The sequence below is a fragment of the Pteropus medius genome, unplaced genomic scaffold, assembly GCF_902729225.1.
Source record: "Pteropus medius unplaced genomic scaffold, Ma_sr-lr_union100, whole genome shotgun sequence".
NCBI classification, from domain to species: Eukaryota; Metazoa; Chordata; class Mammalia; order Chiroptera; family Pteropodidae; genus Pteropus; species Pteropus medius.
The window spans coordinates 12,699,470-12,712,984 of record NW_024347788.1 but is presented as its reverse complement, the minus strand read 5'-3'; the positions used below and the strand labels follow the sequence as shown (position 1 = coordinate 12,712,984).

At 53.9% G+C, this 13,515-nt stretch overlaps 1 protein-coding gene across 1 annotated transcript in view; it reads right to left on the bottom strand.

The window, feature by feature from the left end:
* CSMD1 (CUB and Sushi multiple domains 1) overlaps positions 1–13,515 on the bottom strand; it is a 1,293,618-nt gene that overhangs the window by 412,732 nt on the left and 867,371 nt on the right. Inside the window, exon 6 of the mRNA XM_039877340.1 lies at positions 5,886–5,998. Coding sequence (XP_039733274.1) covers positions 5,886–5,998 — 113 coding nt within the window. The remainder of the gene's footprint in view (positions 1–5,885; positions 5,999–13,515) is intronic.

Sequence of the window (13,515 nt, the reverse complement as noted above, 5' to 3'; positions counted from 1 at the left end):
AACCCTGGCCCTGACCATGGGATCCGTTGCTGATACCACGCCCCCTCATCCGCACGAACCCAGGAGCCCTCCTCATGCTGGTGACATCCAGTGTGGCCATCTGCTCAGCCCTGTGATCCGGCGGAGCCTCAGTCTCAGAGTGTGCACTAGTCGGAGCCCCGCGAGCTGTCGCTCGGACAGCCTCCTACGAGGTGGCGTTAGCGATCAGCCTCCACCCAGTGCTGAACGGCTCATTTACTCAACTCAGTCACTGCCCGAGGACGTCCGGGACCGACCCTCTCCCCACGACTCTGGGCTGTGATGTGATTTGTCTCCACGCAGGCGGGACCCAGCCAAGCCCCCCTGATCTACCTGGGGGAGAATCCGAGCCGGTCCCTGGCTTCAGTGCAGAATACTCTGGGGGACCTCTCGTGCCCTTTTTCCTAGAAGAGTCTGCCCGCATCATTATAATCAATGTCCTAACGACGACCTCACTCACCGGGGCATTCCACAAGCCCTGAGTACAGACCCCGGTCATCGGAACGCCAGCCCTAGCCATGAAACCTGGACTATCTCCATTCTGCTTCTGAGGACCAGAAGTCACGCAGGCATCACCACCCTCAGGCCGAACCCTACCGATCTGACAAACACTCGTCGCCGTGTGGGTTCCCTACTGAAACTCGCCCGCCAGCAACCTGGACAGACTGTCGGTCACAGTCGGAGGATGAGGTGGACTCAGCTCAACCCAAGTCCGAAAAGCCCTGGCCTACTCACCCATCGCTCACACAGCATGAACAGCTGCCCTCACGGTCCACGAGCCCCCCGAAGCACCCTGAACCAGTAATGTACACCCTACTGATGACCGCGACATGCGTAACGTCCACCCTAAGCTCATTGACCACGACGTTATCCCACGTGTGACACCCCCACTCCCCACAGCTATCCCAACAACCCTGCTATCACTGGGGGCCCCTCCACTATCGCGATGTTTACTGAAATGAATAATCATCCAAGTTAACAAAAAGCGACAGCATCGTCACACCCACCGACACAGCCGTCGCAGGCCTGCTGGAGCTGCGTTCCCACGTGCGACTGCACGCTGCCTGCAGACCCGTGTTAAACTCACGTCTGGGTTCATCTGAGCGTTTCGGCCGTGCTCTGGGGCGTTTGCTTTGTCACTTGATGAAGGGCATGAGCTCCGGTCGACGGAGGCAGCCGCTGGTGAGGACGCTGACTGCCTCGTCCTGGATCGCTTGCTGCACTGAGGGACAGCCTCACGGGTCGGTCCGAGTGACCTGGGCAGTGTACACAGTGATACGTCCCCTCCAAGAGGTGGACGTGGACATTCAGCAAATAAACGCTGACCATAGACTGCAGATTTGACGGATTCACCTGCCACCAAGAGTGAAAATACTGAAGAAGGGGACCGGTTAGGAGTTTATAAACCTAAAGTGAGAATGATCTGTCTTAACATCACAAAAAATAAAAATTGCAGAGAGACACTTTCCCAAGAGACTAACGAGCCTCCTAAGCCTTTGCATTCTTCAAGCGTAAGAACTTAGCCTCCACCTGCTGGCGCCACATCCGAATCTGTTTCAAATTGCTGTTATTTACTGAACAACATGGTTTTTGCCCCCAATTTCCTAATGTGAACTGCGTGTAGGAGTCCAGAGAAAGGGAGGTTTCAGTTTAAGTGGTTTTTATATATAATGACTACGATTTATCATGTATTAATATTTCAAGCGCCATTTTTAAATAAGTCCATATACACAGAGGCACTGACTTAAATCAGAAATCCGGAACGGACTCACAAGTTCATCTGCTCCATTAGGCTGTCTCTACGCGAGGCTTCCAACTAGTAACTGAGCAGCTCCAATGAATAAAATCGCATACTTTTCTTAAGAAATGTGTTCTCTCGTTTCATATATTATTAGTAAGAAATTACCTCCAATTTCTGGTCAAAATAATTGGTGCCGAAACCGAAGCATGTTCTCTTTGTCCCATCCTTAGGAGACACCAAACGGCCATTCGGAACGAATTTTTGTCTTTGCGGTTTCTTACTATACCAACCACATCACACCTGCTTTACCCTGTTTACAAAACAGTCAGTAGGGATGGTCTGAGACACCCCGTCACGCAGCCAGCCCAAGGTCACATAGTGCGGCAGGCGAGGGGTCTTGGCTGGGGTGGTTTGGACAAGTGGGAACATTAGGGCTGTGTGTCACCTGAGCCAGGTCACCAGCCCTACGGGCACGCGCCCCCCGGGGGTGTTACCTCCGCTGATCCCCTCAGCTCTGTGTGCCCCGAGCCCGGTAGACGGGAAAGCACTGCTTGCCGGCACCGTGACACGTTCTCTATCTCAGGGTGGCCAGTGGCCAAGGCTAGAAGGAGGGAGGGAGAGCCGCAGCGATCACCTGCTCCTTTCCGAGAGGAGTCCCAGCTCCTCGAGGGGAGAAGGGTGGGCTGCAGGGCCCCCTCAGCGCACCGGCCCCACGGACGCCAAAGAGGAGGTCACTCTGCGCCCAAAACAAATCCAGTCTCCTGTCCCCAATGCGCCCCTCCGGCTCACCCAGCACCCAGGGACCCTCCCTCACGGGACTGGCGCGCGCCCTTGTCCCTGCCTACCTCGCTCTGTGTCGTGACCCCGTGAGCGTTCGGACGCAGCTCGAAGGTGCTGCCTCAGAAGGCCGTTCTCTGTGCCCTCCAGGGCTTCCCGCCGGAGCGACTGTCCCCTCGACTCTGACTTCCCGCTCCCCCTCTGGATGGCCACTCAAGAGCGCAGGGTCCCCTCCTTGTCACTGACATAAAATGAGAAGTTACGGGGAGCGGAGGGCACGCCACTGGGGTGCGATGAATGTGCTAAGAAGCACAGTCCCCTGGGTGTTCTCTCGAGAGGACGCCGGTGACAATCAGACCACTGCCTACTGAGCCGGGTCGCCAAGCTTCGCCTCACTGTCCTGCCCGGCATCTGGTTTCCGGACGGCCCGGGAGGGCGATGTCGAGTGGAGGGTGAACCGCGACGCCACCACGGTTCTGCCACCGAAGAGCCGTGTGCCGGGGCCGCGTGGCCGCCACCGCCTGTCCTCGCGAGCGGGGCGAGGCTCCTTCTCCTTCTGACTGACGTTCCGCGGCGTGGTGACACCAAGTGGCATCTCTGGCGACCGTGAGCGGCGTCTACGTGTTTCCGTCTGGTCCTGTTGGCGAGGACGCTCAAACGCATTCGCCGTGGTGACACCGAGTGGCATCTCCGGTGACCGTGAGCGGCGTCTACGTGTTTCCGTCTGGTCCTGTTGGCGAGGATGCTCAAACGCATTTGCCATTCCGGGGGGCGGCGATGCCTCTGCCGGTTTCATAAAACGCTTTCTAAATGGAAGCGCACACGCCGAGTAAAGCGCCGGGGCTCAGGGGCGCACGCACGGGGGGCGGTGGTTGTGCAGCCCCCGATGTCACCTCCGTGGGCCACCCGGGGCGCGCGCCTTCGTGCCGACCGCGGTTCCTGACGGCCGCGTGGGCGATGTCCGCTCGCGTGGTGACGTGCAGAAACGGGCTGTCCTTGTCCATTTTCCTTCAGCGTTCCATCGTCTACGCACAGAATTTCTTTGCATGTCCTACTGAGGACGGACATTTAGGTCCTTCCCGACGCTTGGCAGTTGCGATGAGGCTTCTGCGGACGTTCCCCGGACATGTCTGTCCTGCACGTCTGTCGCGTCCAAACCCAGAGTGAGTCTCGGGTTCCAGAGAACACGAAGTTTGGCTTCAAGCCTCTTCCAAAGCCACCATCCGGACTCCGGCCGGCGGCATAGAGTGCGGTCCGCCCGCGTCTGAGCCTTTCCCGTCTGAACGTTCTGAGCATCGGCTGCATCGGATCCACGACCTGAGCACAGGACGGTCGTCGGCCTGGGGGAGGTGCCCTGTGGGGGGCTGGGGTGCTCTCGCCCTTCAGAGCAGCTCCCCAGGCACTCACCACAATGCTCGCTTTTCTTAGGGGCTCACATGGTTCGGGAGGCGGTTGCTGTTATTGGTGTTTGATGGCGTAGGGCAGAAAGGCTCACAGGGCAGAAGGGATGCTGGCTCATAACAAGCTCTTAATGTCAAGGCCGGAGCCGAGACTCAGCAGCCTGGAACACGCACGGGGCCTCTGCTCCAGCTCGGCACAAGGTCTATAGTGGGCACACGGCCTGACGGGTCCCCAGAGCCGCCGGAGTCTGTGTTTGGGGGACGTGGTATGCGTTTCTGACCTGGGAGTGTCTACGTTTATGCCATGGTCAGTGGGACGGTTGGTAGGGACTCTGAGCGGTGGTGTCACCGGAGTTATGGCTCGTCTCCTGCCCTCTGCTGCCCTCAGGCCTGTTCCTCAGGCCTGGTCCAGAATCAGCAGGAGGGACAGTTGGTCCCTTCCATTCACTGGCGACAGTTCTGCCCTCCGGAGGCAGAAAAAGGAACGTAATGCTTTCCTGCCCGGCGTTTACCATGCTCCTTCTACGTGTCTCAGGCCCTCTTTCGAGTATTTCTTGTCAACGTCTGAGTTCCTCTCCATGTGGGCGGTTTTCTTTTCGAAAGAGAGACAGTACTGACCTCGAATACCGCCTGCTAACACGAGGTCTTGGCCACGCTGCCTCCGATGCAACGAGGCCAACATGCCGATGGAAAATCTGCGGCCCCTCTCGCCGCGTGGCCTTGGGCTTGAGCTTCAGAGTCAGCCTGAGAGCTTTTCTCATCCACTACTGTTCAGCTCCGCGAGCCCGCCCCTCACATGTGCACCTTTGTCTCTCTGTAAACTTATGTGCACCTTTTCCTCCTCTTAGTTACATACTTTTAAAGTCAATGGCTGACGTGTCTAAGCTCTTGCAACTTTCCGCCAACCAGTAAGTTTCTACCGATTCTGAATATTTTCGAATCTGATGTTCTATTGTTTACTTTTGGCACCCTCGCTGGTACGGATGCCGAATACACTGATCAGGTTTGAGACGTGATACCTAGAGATTTGTCTGTAGTTGGATGCCAAGCAATTCATCGGCACCTTGGAGGAGATGAATCGACAGTTTAGAAACAACTCTATAGATTCACCTTCCTAGTTATCTTGTTAGTCGAGAGGCATCTAAATATTGATTAATGATTCACACTGAATTGTTGGAAGATTCTTAGAAAATCCCTGGGTGGCTAGCACGAGTTCTGTTTGTGCTCTGCCTTTCGTGGGAGTTGTTTACGGACTGTCCTTACCTGGCAGTGTCTGGAGCGTGGGGCAGGTGCGTACTTTGGGGCCCTGGCTCGCATGCACGCGTGTCAGGAAACACTGCCTCCACTGAACTTCCTTACGGCCATGTTTTGGGGGACACGCAAGCAGTCTGCATGGGAAGGCCTCTCACCTTCTGACACAGTCATGGCATCTTTTATTTGCAAATGCGAGTGGAACTGTTTTCGAGGGACCTCTTAATAGATTGAGTTCTTTTCATGGTACTGAGAAGGATTATTGATTATTAGAAACATATAGAGAATGATACGACACTATCCAGCTATAATCACTAGAAATCAGACACAAAGAGGAAGTTTGAGAATCAACCCTTACATACTACCGGGTAAAGAAAACATCCAGACCACTGGGATCTTTACTAGTCAGGCGTATAGAATTTAAAATGAATGCTAATCAATATTTATTGATTAAAATTTAGCAATAATTCCAGCAAAACAAGAAAATCTACTGCATACCACAATAAAAACATAATTAATAAGTTATCAGTCATTACCTATAGAATTTCTAACGTTAACTGTTCACGTAAGAGAGAGAAAGTAATTCCAAGCATATGTCTCTGCTTTTGTCCTTGGCAAGAGAATCATGAAGTATCAGGGTTGGAAAGAACAGATCTTCTGCTATTTTTTTTTTTCCTTATAAAATGGAACGTTCTTACCTTGAAACTGAGCGTTAAATCCTTTGCGTCGATGGTTACTGTCCGACGTGAAATGGAGCCGCAGCCAGTTCTTGCTGCTGATGACGGGAGAGGGGAGGTTCATGCCAGTCAGCCTGGAGAAGAGAGAGAAAGACATCCCCCTTGTGAACCGACAGAGCAAATGTCTTATCTGAAACCCACTTTTAAGACTGACCGTGGACGATCTTCATTTTAAGATGCTTAAAACAGATGCCCTTTATTAGCTGCCTCGAAACCTTGAAATGGTTCAGATAATTTTATCTTTGCCCACAAACAAATGCTATATTTATTCTCCATGGAATGATAGCTTTCACAATATCTTACATTTTGACTCTTCTTCATTAATGATACACAAATGAGAAGATATTCTTTTGATTTTTTTTTTCATCAGGACTGCGATCATAACGAACTATAAACGGAAAAGAAAGGCAAATGATAAAAGTCTGCCATTCAGGATTTGAACACTCGATTCTGTTTCGCTGGAAGCAGACTCAAATAAACTGTCTGTCATGCTCGACGGCACGCCGTGTGTCCAGTGCTCCGGCTGCAGAATTCACAGCCAGGGCTTCTCCTACTGAGGGGTGGGTGGGGAGCGCTCATCAGAGGGGCGACAAGGGCTGATGGAGACATTCGAAATGGAATAAAACCGTGTTTGAGCAAAGGAGTATATTAAACACAATGAAATCTTTAAACATCAGACACGGTCTCTGATTAAAAGATCTAGTCCACATTATAATGTGTAGTTTAGTTGTCAGACGAAAGCAGGTACTTCGCCCCTTACTCTTGACAAACCGTGTGTCACTACGAGGAGCCAGTGCCCTGTCAGGCAGCCCTTTCGGTCTCGGCCACTGGCGTAAGCGTCAAGGGCTCGGGCGGTGAGGCCCTGGCTCGCCTCGTGCCGGCTGAGGCGCAATGTGGCTGGGCCGCCTTTTCCGAACCTCGGTTTTCCAGACTTGAAAACAGCTGCATCGAGGTGCGGAGGTGGCTTCGCAGATGCGCCTGCGACTGACCCACAGCGCGTTTCTCACGCTACGTAACATGCAGCTACGCACCGTGTCGCTGCTCTGCGCCTCAGCGGGCGACCCCCATTTCAGTGATGCTCCTTAGTGTAGATGGCCTGCACGGATTTAGCCACCTGGCTGGCAGCTGGACCCCGCGGCGGCCTGTGTGGGCCCGCCCGCGGGCACCGCCGCTTCTGGTCAAGCAGGAAGTCGGGTTCCACGTACAGGGTCCCCCTGCTCCCCCCTCTACCTGGAGGAAAAGCAGCATCGGATGGAATATGTCACCACGCTTTCCGATGTCAGGGTGTTCAGCTTCAATTTTCGGTGCAGAAACGGACAGTATCCTTTAAAAGTCCAAAGCCAAAGCCTGACTGTGACCAATGGCAACAGTGTTTCTGTCACCGTTTGGAATGATCCTTGCTGAGGGGAAGCACACGCCTGGGACCCGCCTGCCTGCTGGATTTGTGTAGCGTGACCGCTGGGGTCGGGCACGGCGGGTTCCAGGCGACATTTTGTCACTCTGGTATTTCATTTGAAGGCTCCCTGCCCCTGCCCCGTTTTCCTGGTGAGATTATGTTACAAATTCTGTTAGAAATAGGTCACCTACCTCTTTGCCTCATACTGGCCATGGCCAGGAGAGAAGTAAGATCTGCATTCAGCCCCCCGCAGCCTACCCAGCTCAAATACGTTCTATTTACTGAAATTTTTATAACCGAAATCCATGTTTGTTCTTTGTTGTCTTAAAGATAATTATTTGTTCTGAAGTAGATTCTCGGAGCGGTTCCCATCCCAACATCGAGGCAGAAATGTGTTTCGGCTGTTTCAACACTAGCGTCCCCCACAATTACCCTCCTCACCCCACGCTTTCCAAACGCCTGCCTTTCAAAACACCCGCCTTTCCAAACGCCCATTTGGATTGAGTCAACACGCTCCCCTGCAGTGGGCCACATAGGGACGTTTGAGGGGGTGTGAGTCATACGGTCTCTGTTTCAACTGTCCAGCTGTGTCCTTATGTAAATGCAGCCACGAGATCAGGTGGTTGGGGCCCCGTGACACTTTGTTAATGGGCATTGACATTTGTAGTTCATTTATTTTTTCTGGGTTAAAAAAATATATTACACTCTTAATGTTTTTTTTTTTTCAGCCACTTAACAAGATAAAAAACTATTCTTAACTAATGGGTCAGATTAGAACAATAGCCTGTGCCCATTGTTCGCTGGACCTGCTTTAGTGCATACGAGGCGATTTGTAAAAATGCTGGGCGGGAAGATGGTGAGATGATGTACATCCAGCTACCTTTCATAACCAACGTTTCAAAAAGTTTCGAAAGCGGGTAACTCCTGTACAGGCTCCTCCCACACAGAATCAAAGGCGAGGATTTGCAACAGTTACACTTTCCGTGGTTAGAGCCAAGCCCTGCAAATGTGTCACACTCCAGAGCGGGCTGTGCATAGGTTTCTCGATTTGGCTGAGAGAATTAGACAAATGTCCATGTCCTCTCCTTCGGGGGTGTCAGGTGAGGTGGTTGTTCTAAAGAAGATCTGTCCTTAGAATTGTGAGTTTTTCTGTCACCTTCCATAGGGTTGGGGCTGACCTCTGAGCTGTCATTCAGCAGAAAGATTATATTATACAATCAATTATTCATTCATTACAAACTAATTCTAAAAAATTGATTAGCACACAAACCAGCGGTTATGTTGTGGATTCACTAAGACCCCGGATGGTTCAGTTGAGATTTAGTTACAGAATTCACCTGGGCACCTCTCTGGTAATGCCTCCCGAAAGTGCGCCCATCCAAATCCCAGAACCTGTGACCATGTCACCTTGTGTGGCAAAAGGGCACTTTGAAGGTGTGACGAAGTTACAGACCGTGAGATGGAGCGATTATCCCGAATTATCAGGTGGCCCAATGGAATCAAAAAGATCCCCAAAAGTGGAAGACAGAAGCGGAAGAGAGCCCGAGGGAGAACGAGAAGCTGCGGAAGAAGGTCGGGGGGACCCATGCGAGACGCCCCCACCCCGTGCTCGCCGACCTCGGAGGAGGGGGTGGGGCCGCGAGCCAGGGGCCAGGTGCCTCTGGAAGCCGGAAAAGGCTGTGAAATGCATTCAATTCTCCTAGAGCCTCCGGGAGGAAACAGACCCGTCGACATGTGGATTTTATTCCGGCAAAACCTGCGTAAGATGGACAACCTGCAGGACACCGAGGTAATAAATTCGTGCTGGTTTAAGCCATCGGGTTTGTGTTAATTTGTTGTGCTGGCAATGACGAATAAATGCAACATATGTACATCCTACTTCATAATAGAACAGCCCAGGAAGCGGGAACGTGCAGCAGAACGTGCCAACAGCCATAGCAAGCCAGAGCGGTTGGAACCCTGTCTATGATCACCGGGGACTGGACACCCATCGCTGCTGGAGCGAGGCCTTCCGAAGCCCCCTCCAGGTCCTAGCTGTATTGCTGCGAAGTCTGCTGCACTTGGTTTTCGAAAACAGTTTTGTAAATGAGAGGTAAATTACAGGGCAATAATGGAGAATTCGCATGAATACGGAGCGTAAGATACGAGGCAGGGACATTTTAAAGGGAAAAGAGGACGTGATGTCAGGGAAACAGGTGTCTGTGTCCATGAGTTCGTGATACATGGACTCTTTTCTTTTTTATCCTAAACATATAGGAACAAAGGACAATGCCCTGGTGAAATCAGGCGAATCGAAGACATTTGGACTTAGATGAAAAGGAGGATGGGAGGAGACAGAACGTCTCCATGTGACTGGCTGAGAGGCTGTTCCAGAGCCGGCGCTGGCTGCGGTCCATCTCCGGAGCATCGCAAACTAGGGCAGGAAACCCGTGAAGTGGGACAGTGGGAATCCTGAGCAGTCCCTGCAGAGACAGCTAAAGGAATGCGTACTTCTTGTTTGTTTGTTTGTTTGTTTGTGTTTCCAAGTATGCCAAATTAAGCAAGTTAATCCATTGGCAAACTCGTTTCTTTTAAAAGGTTCAAGACTTTGCCTCCGCCAGCGGCAAAGATGGATGTGGCACTCGCGGGATGTTAAGTCAGGCGGCCCCTCTTTGAGCCAAAACGGAACGGGCCAGGCTGTTCCACTCTCTCCAAATAGCTTTACCATAAATGTTACGATTCTATTTCTATGATACTCGTAGCTTCTTCCTTCCCTTAACCTCCGTCAGCCTCGCTTTTCCTATGTGATATCAGGGGGTCGAGCACATTCTTCTCGAATATTACACCCCATTCATTTTACTTACATAACTGGAAGAATGTAGAGTTGACTCAGCAAGATAGTTTTCCAAAATGCATTTGGAAACGCTGGCGTTTTGTGAGAGTTCTGTCTGAATTTCTTGGACGTTAAGCCAGATTTCCTATTTCTCCAGGAAATCATCAACATCGTTGGGTGTGCTCGTAGTTAAACCTCTTTACGGTGACTAAGAAGCGGGAACGCGTTAATGCCCCCGACACAGGCGGCGAATTCCCCCGCCTCCCCAAGGAAACTGCAGCACGTAATAAACCTATTGCCTCGAAGAGCTCGATTGTCAGTTTGGGGAGAAAGCCGTTTAGAAATGTATTATTTTTTTCCTGTGCTCTCACGGACACACAATTAACATGATTCGAAGTGCTGTTTAATTTACCTCTGTTTTCTCAAAATGAAATAGAATTATCTGATCAAACAAAGTGTTTCTGAAATGTCATATGTCTAATCAGTTCTTCTTTGCATTACTAGTGAAATCTACCGTCTCGTGGACATATGTCGAGTTCCTAAGGCTGCTGTTCTGAGTCTTATTTTGGACATTGAAGAAAATAACAATGGAAATAAGAGGTAGCCTTTCCCTAGGAAGAACATGAAAAACGAAAGTTATAGAAATGTAACACAAGTGCATATACACACATACTATTGTTCCACATTTGTATACAAATATTTCTGGAAATTTATTCTGAAAGTTTCACACACACACATATACCCTCAGGAAAAAGCAACGAAACACAGTCCGCGAACCACCCATGGTGGACGGAAAAGCATCTCACAGAAGACGCATCCCAGCTCTTCCTGTCTTCGGAATTAGCGCGTCGCACCGACCCCCGTCACGCTGGCGGCGTCGTGGAGAGGGGCCTCTCGGGTCCTCTCTCCTGCACAGCACGTTTTCCCCTCTTCCCCCGTCAACCGGCACTTTGGCAGATGCTGTCACGAGCACGTGCGGGCTCCGCCCCGCCCCCCGGTAACGATGCACTCTGACGGGGAGTGTCACCTCTACGGCGTCACCTCTCTGTGCCCTGGGATAGCTGAGCTTTTCGCAAAAGTGACTTCCAGTCCCGTGAGCCCGGTCCCCCCTCCAGGGCTGTGCCTCACCTCCCACCTTGCGTCCGCCCACAGCGGTCTGTGCCCCCACATGGTCTCTGCACCTGCAGGCAGAGCTGCACCCCGCTCGCCCACTGGGAACCCCACGCTCATTCCTGGGCAGGATGCTGGCTCGCTGCTCTTCCGGCTAGGGTCTGCTCCCCCACAGACCACCCTGCTCTGACAGTCCTCAGTCGTCCAGTTGGTCTCAGACTGTGGCACTCGGTCTCAGAGGGCCTGACTTGACCGCAGAGATGAGGCTCCCAGCTCCTGGCCCCTGCAGTGCAGACACCTCACAAAAAGGGTGACCTGATTGCCTGTGTGATGGTTCACTGAAGGGCCATCTCTCCTGGGGCACTGACGCCCTGTCACCACTGGCCGCCAGCACTTTGCAAGGTGCTGGGCAGACAGTACTCATAAGCTCGACACACAGCAGGTGACAGAACAGCACGGGGGGCAGCCCTCGCGGCCCCACCCAGGCCCAGGCCCATGCCGCACGCTCCATGAAAGCTGTCAGTCACCCTGTGAAGCCAGGCTGCAGTGTGTTTGTGGCCGGTGTCTCTACGGGGTGAATTACGCTCCTAGAGCCTCAGAGCTGCGCTGAGTAGAGACGGGGAGCTCGGAAAGCACCGTGGCTCCTGCCCGGGGAACGAAGGTCTCCCCGCCCTGCCCCGCACGGCACCGGCCCAGCTCCGAACCCGCTGTGCGTGGGTGCGGGAGTGGCCTGCCCCGCGCCCAACTGCACGTCTGTCCCCTCTCCTTGGTGACCCGAGGAAATCAAAGCTCATGACCCGTCTGCCCAGACACACCCTCAGCCCCCTGCCCACACGCACGCTGGCCACACTGTGCCCTCGGCTTCCTGGAGGCAGCCGGCCCCCCCACCATGCCATCCTGGCCGGCAGCGGGTCCAAGGCCGGGGTGCGGCTCCCACACAGTCCCGCGCTCCATCGCTGCGCAGTGGCCTGAACCCTGCAGTGCCGGCCCGGCCTCTCCATTCTTCTGACTGAGTCCGGCCTGTGTCCCCGCCGGACCCTCTGCCCGCCACCTGTGCTGCGGCGAAGGTCCCCTGGTCGTCCGTGAGCGTCTCTCGGACCCGCTCTGCGGAGGTCTGACACACACCGCCGGAAACAGAGCTCGCTCAGCAGACATTTCCAGACAACCTAGTGCGCGGCTCCGCCCCAGGCCCGGGAGATAGAGACACGTGGGTGACGGCCACTCGGCTCACAGTACCGGGGTTCGACTGCTTGGGGAGGGGGGGAGACCCCTCGTGAGACGCGATGTCTGAGCCGAGACTTGTCGGCTGGGGACGAGGCCGGCAGACAGGGCGGCGGAGCGAGAGCGTGGTCACCGGGGGGCACAGCCGTGGGGACATCTGCGCCACGTGACAGCCCCCGCCCTTTCCGCAAGCACCTCGGGGCTCTAAACCACCGAGGAAGAGGCCGCGTTCCCCGCGTGGGCTCGAAGTCGCCTCACGGGACGACTCTGCGTTCCTCCCGCGCGTCTCCCGGTGCCCGCCCCGGGCGCCCGGGTGTCGCCCTCCTGGATGACCACGGCGCCTTGCGACTCCCCGCGCGCCACGCCGCTGGGCCCTCGCGTCCCTGTGCCCCTCCGTCCACAGCCCTCGGCTCACGTCGCCTGCTCAAATCCTCCCCACATTTCAAAACTTTTGCCAAAGATACCGCCTCCGAAAATCCTCCTCGTCGTATTTAGTGGAATTAGCCACCCGCACCTCACGACCCTTCGCGCGTGCGCATGTGTCTCCATGGCAACCACGGCCCGGCTCACAGCACTGGTGGCTGTGGTCCAGCTGCGTCCCCCGCCGAACCGTGAGCGCACTGAGGGCGCAGCTGGCATCTTAGCGACGTCTCTAACCCCCGCAGCACTGAGCGTACACCTGTCTCAGTAACTCCGTTTTAAATCGTTGCTGTTTTCATTCGTGTTCATGACGTAAGCTACTGAGACGGCAGCGGACACCCAGACGAGGCAGCGTGAAGGTCATTGAGAGGGAGCCACTCATCGCTTTCGCCCGCATTATGACCCGCCGAGTGCAAACGCCACTTGGGTCAGACCTGGCGTCCTTGGAGCCCGGACAGGGACACGGGACTCACTTATGAGAGTAAGGACGTTGTCTGTGTCAAGGAAGGAGCTGAAGGAGGACAGAACCTTCTGGAGACGAGGCAGAGGTGCCTGGCACCGACAACAGTGATCGGGAGTGGGTCATAAACGTCCAGGACTTCAGCGATGCAGGCTCTGGGACGAAGCCAACC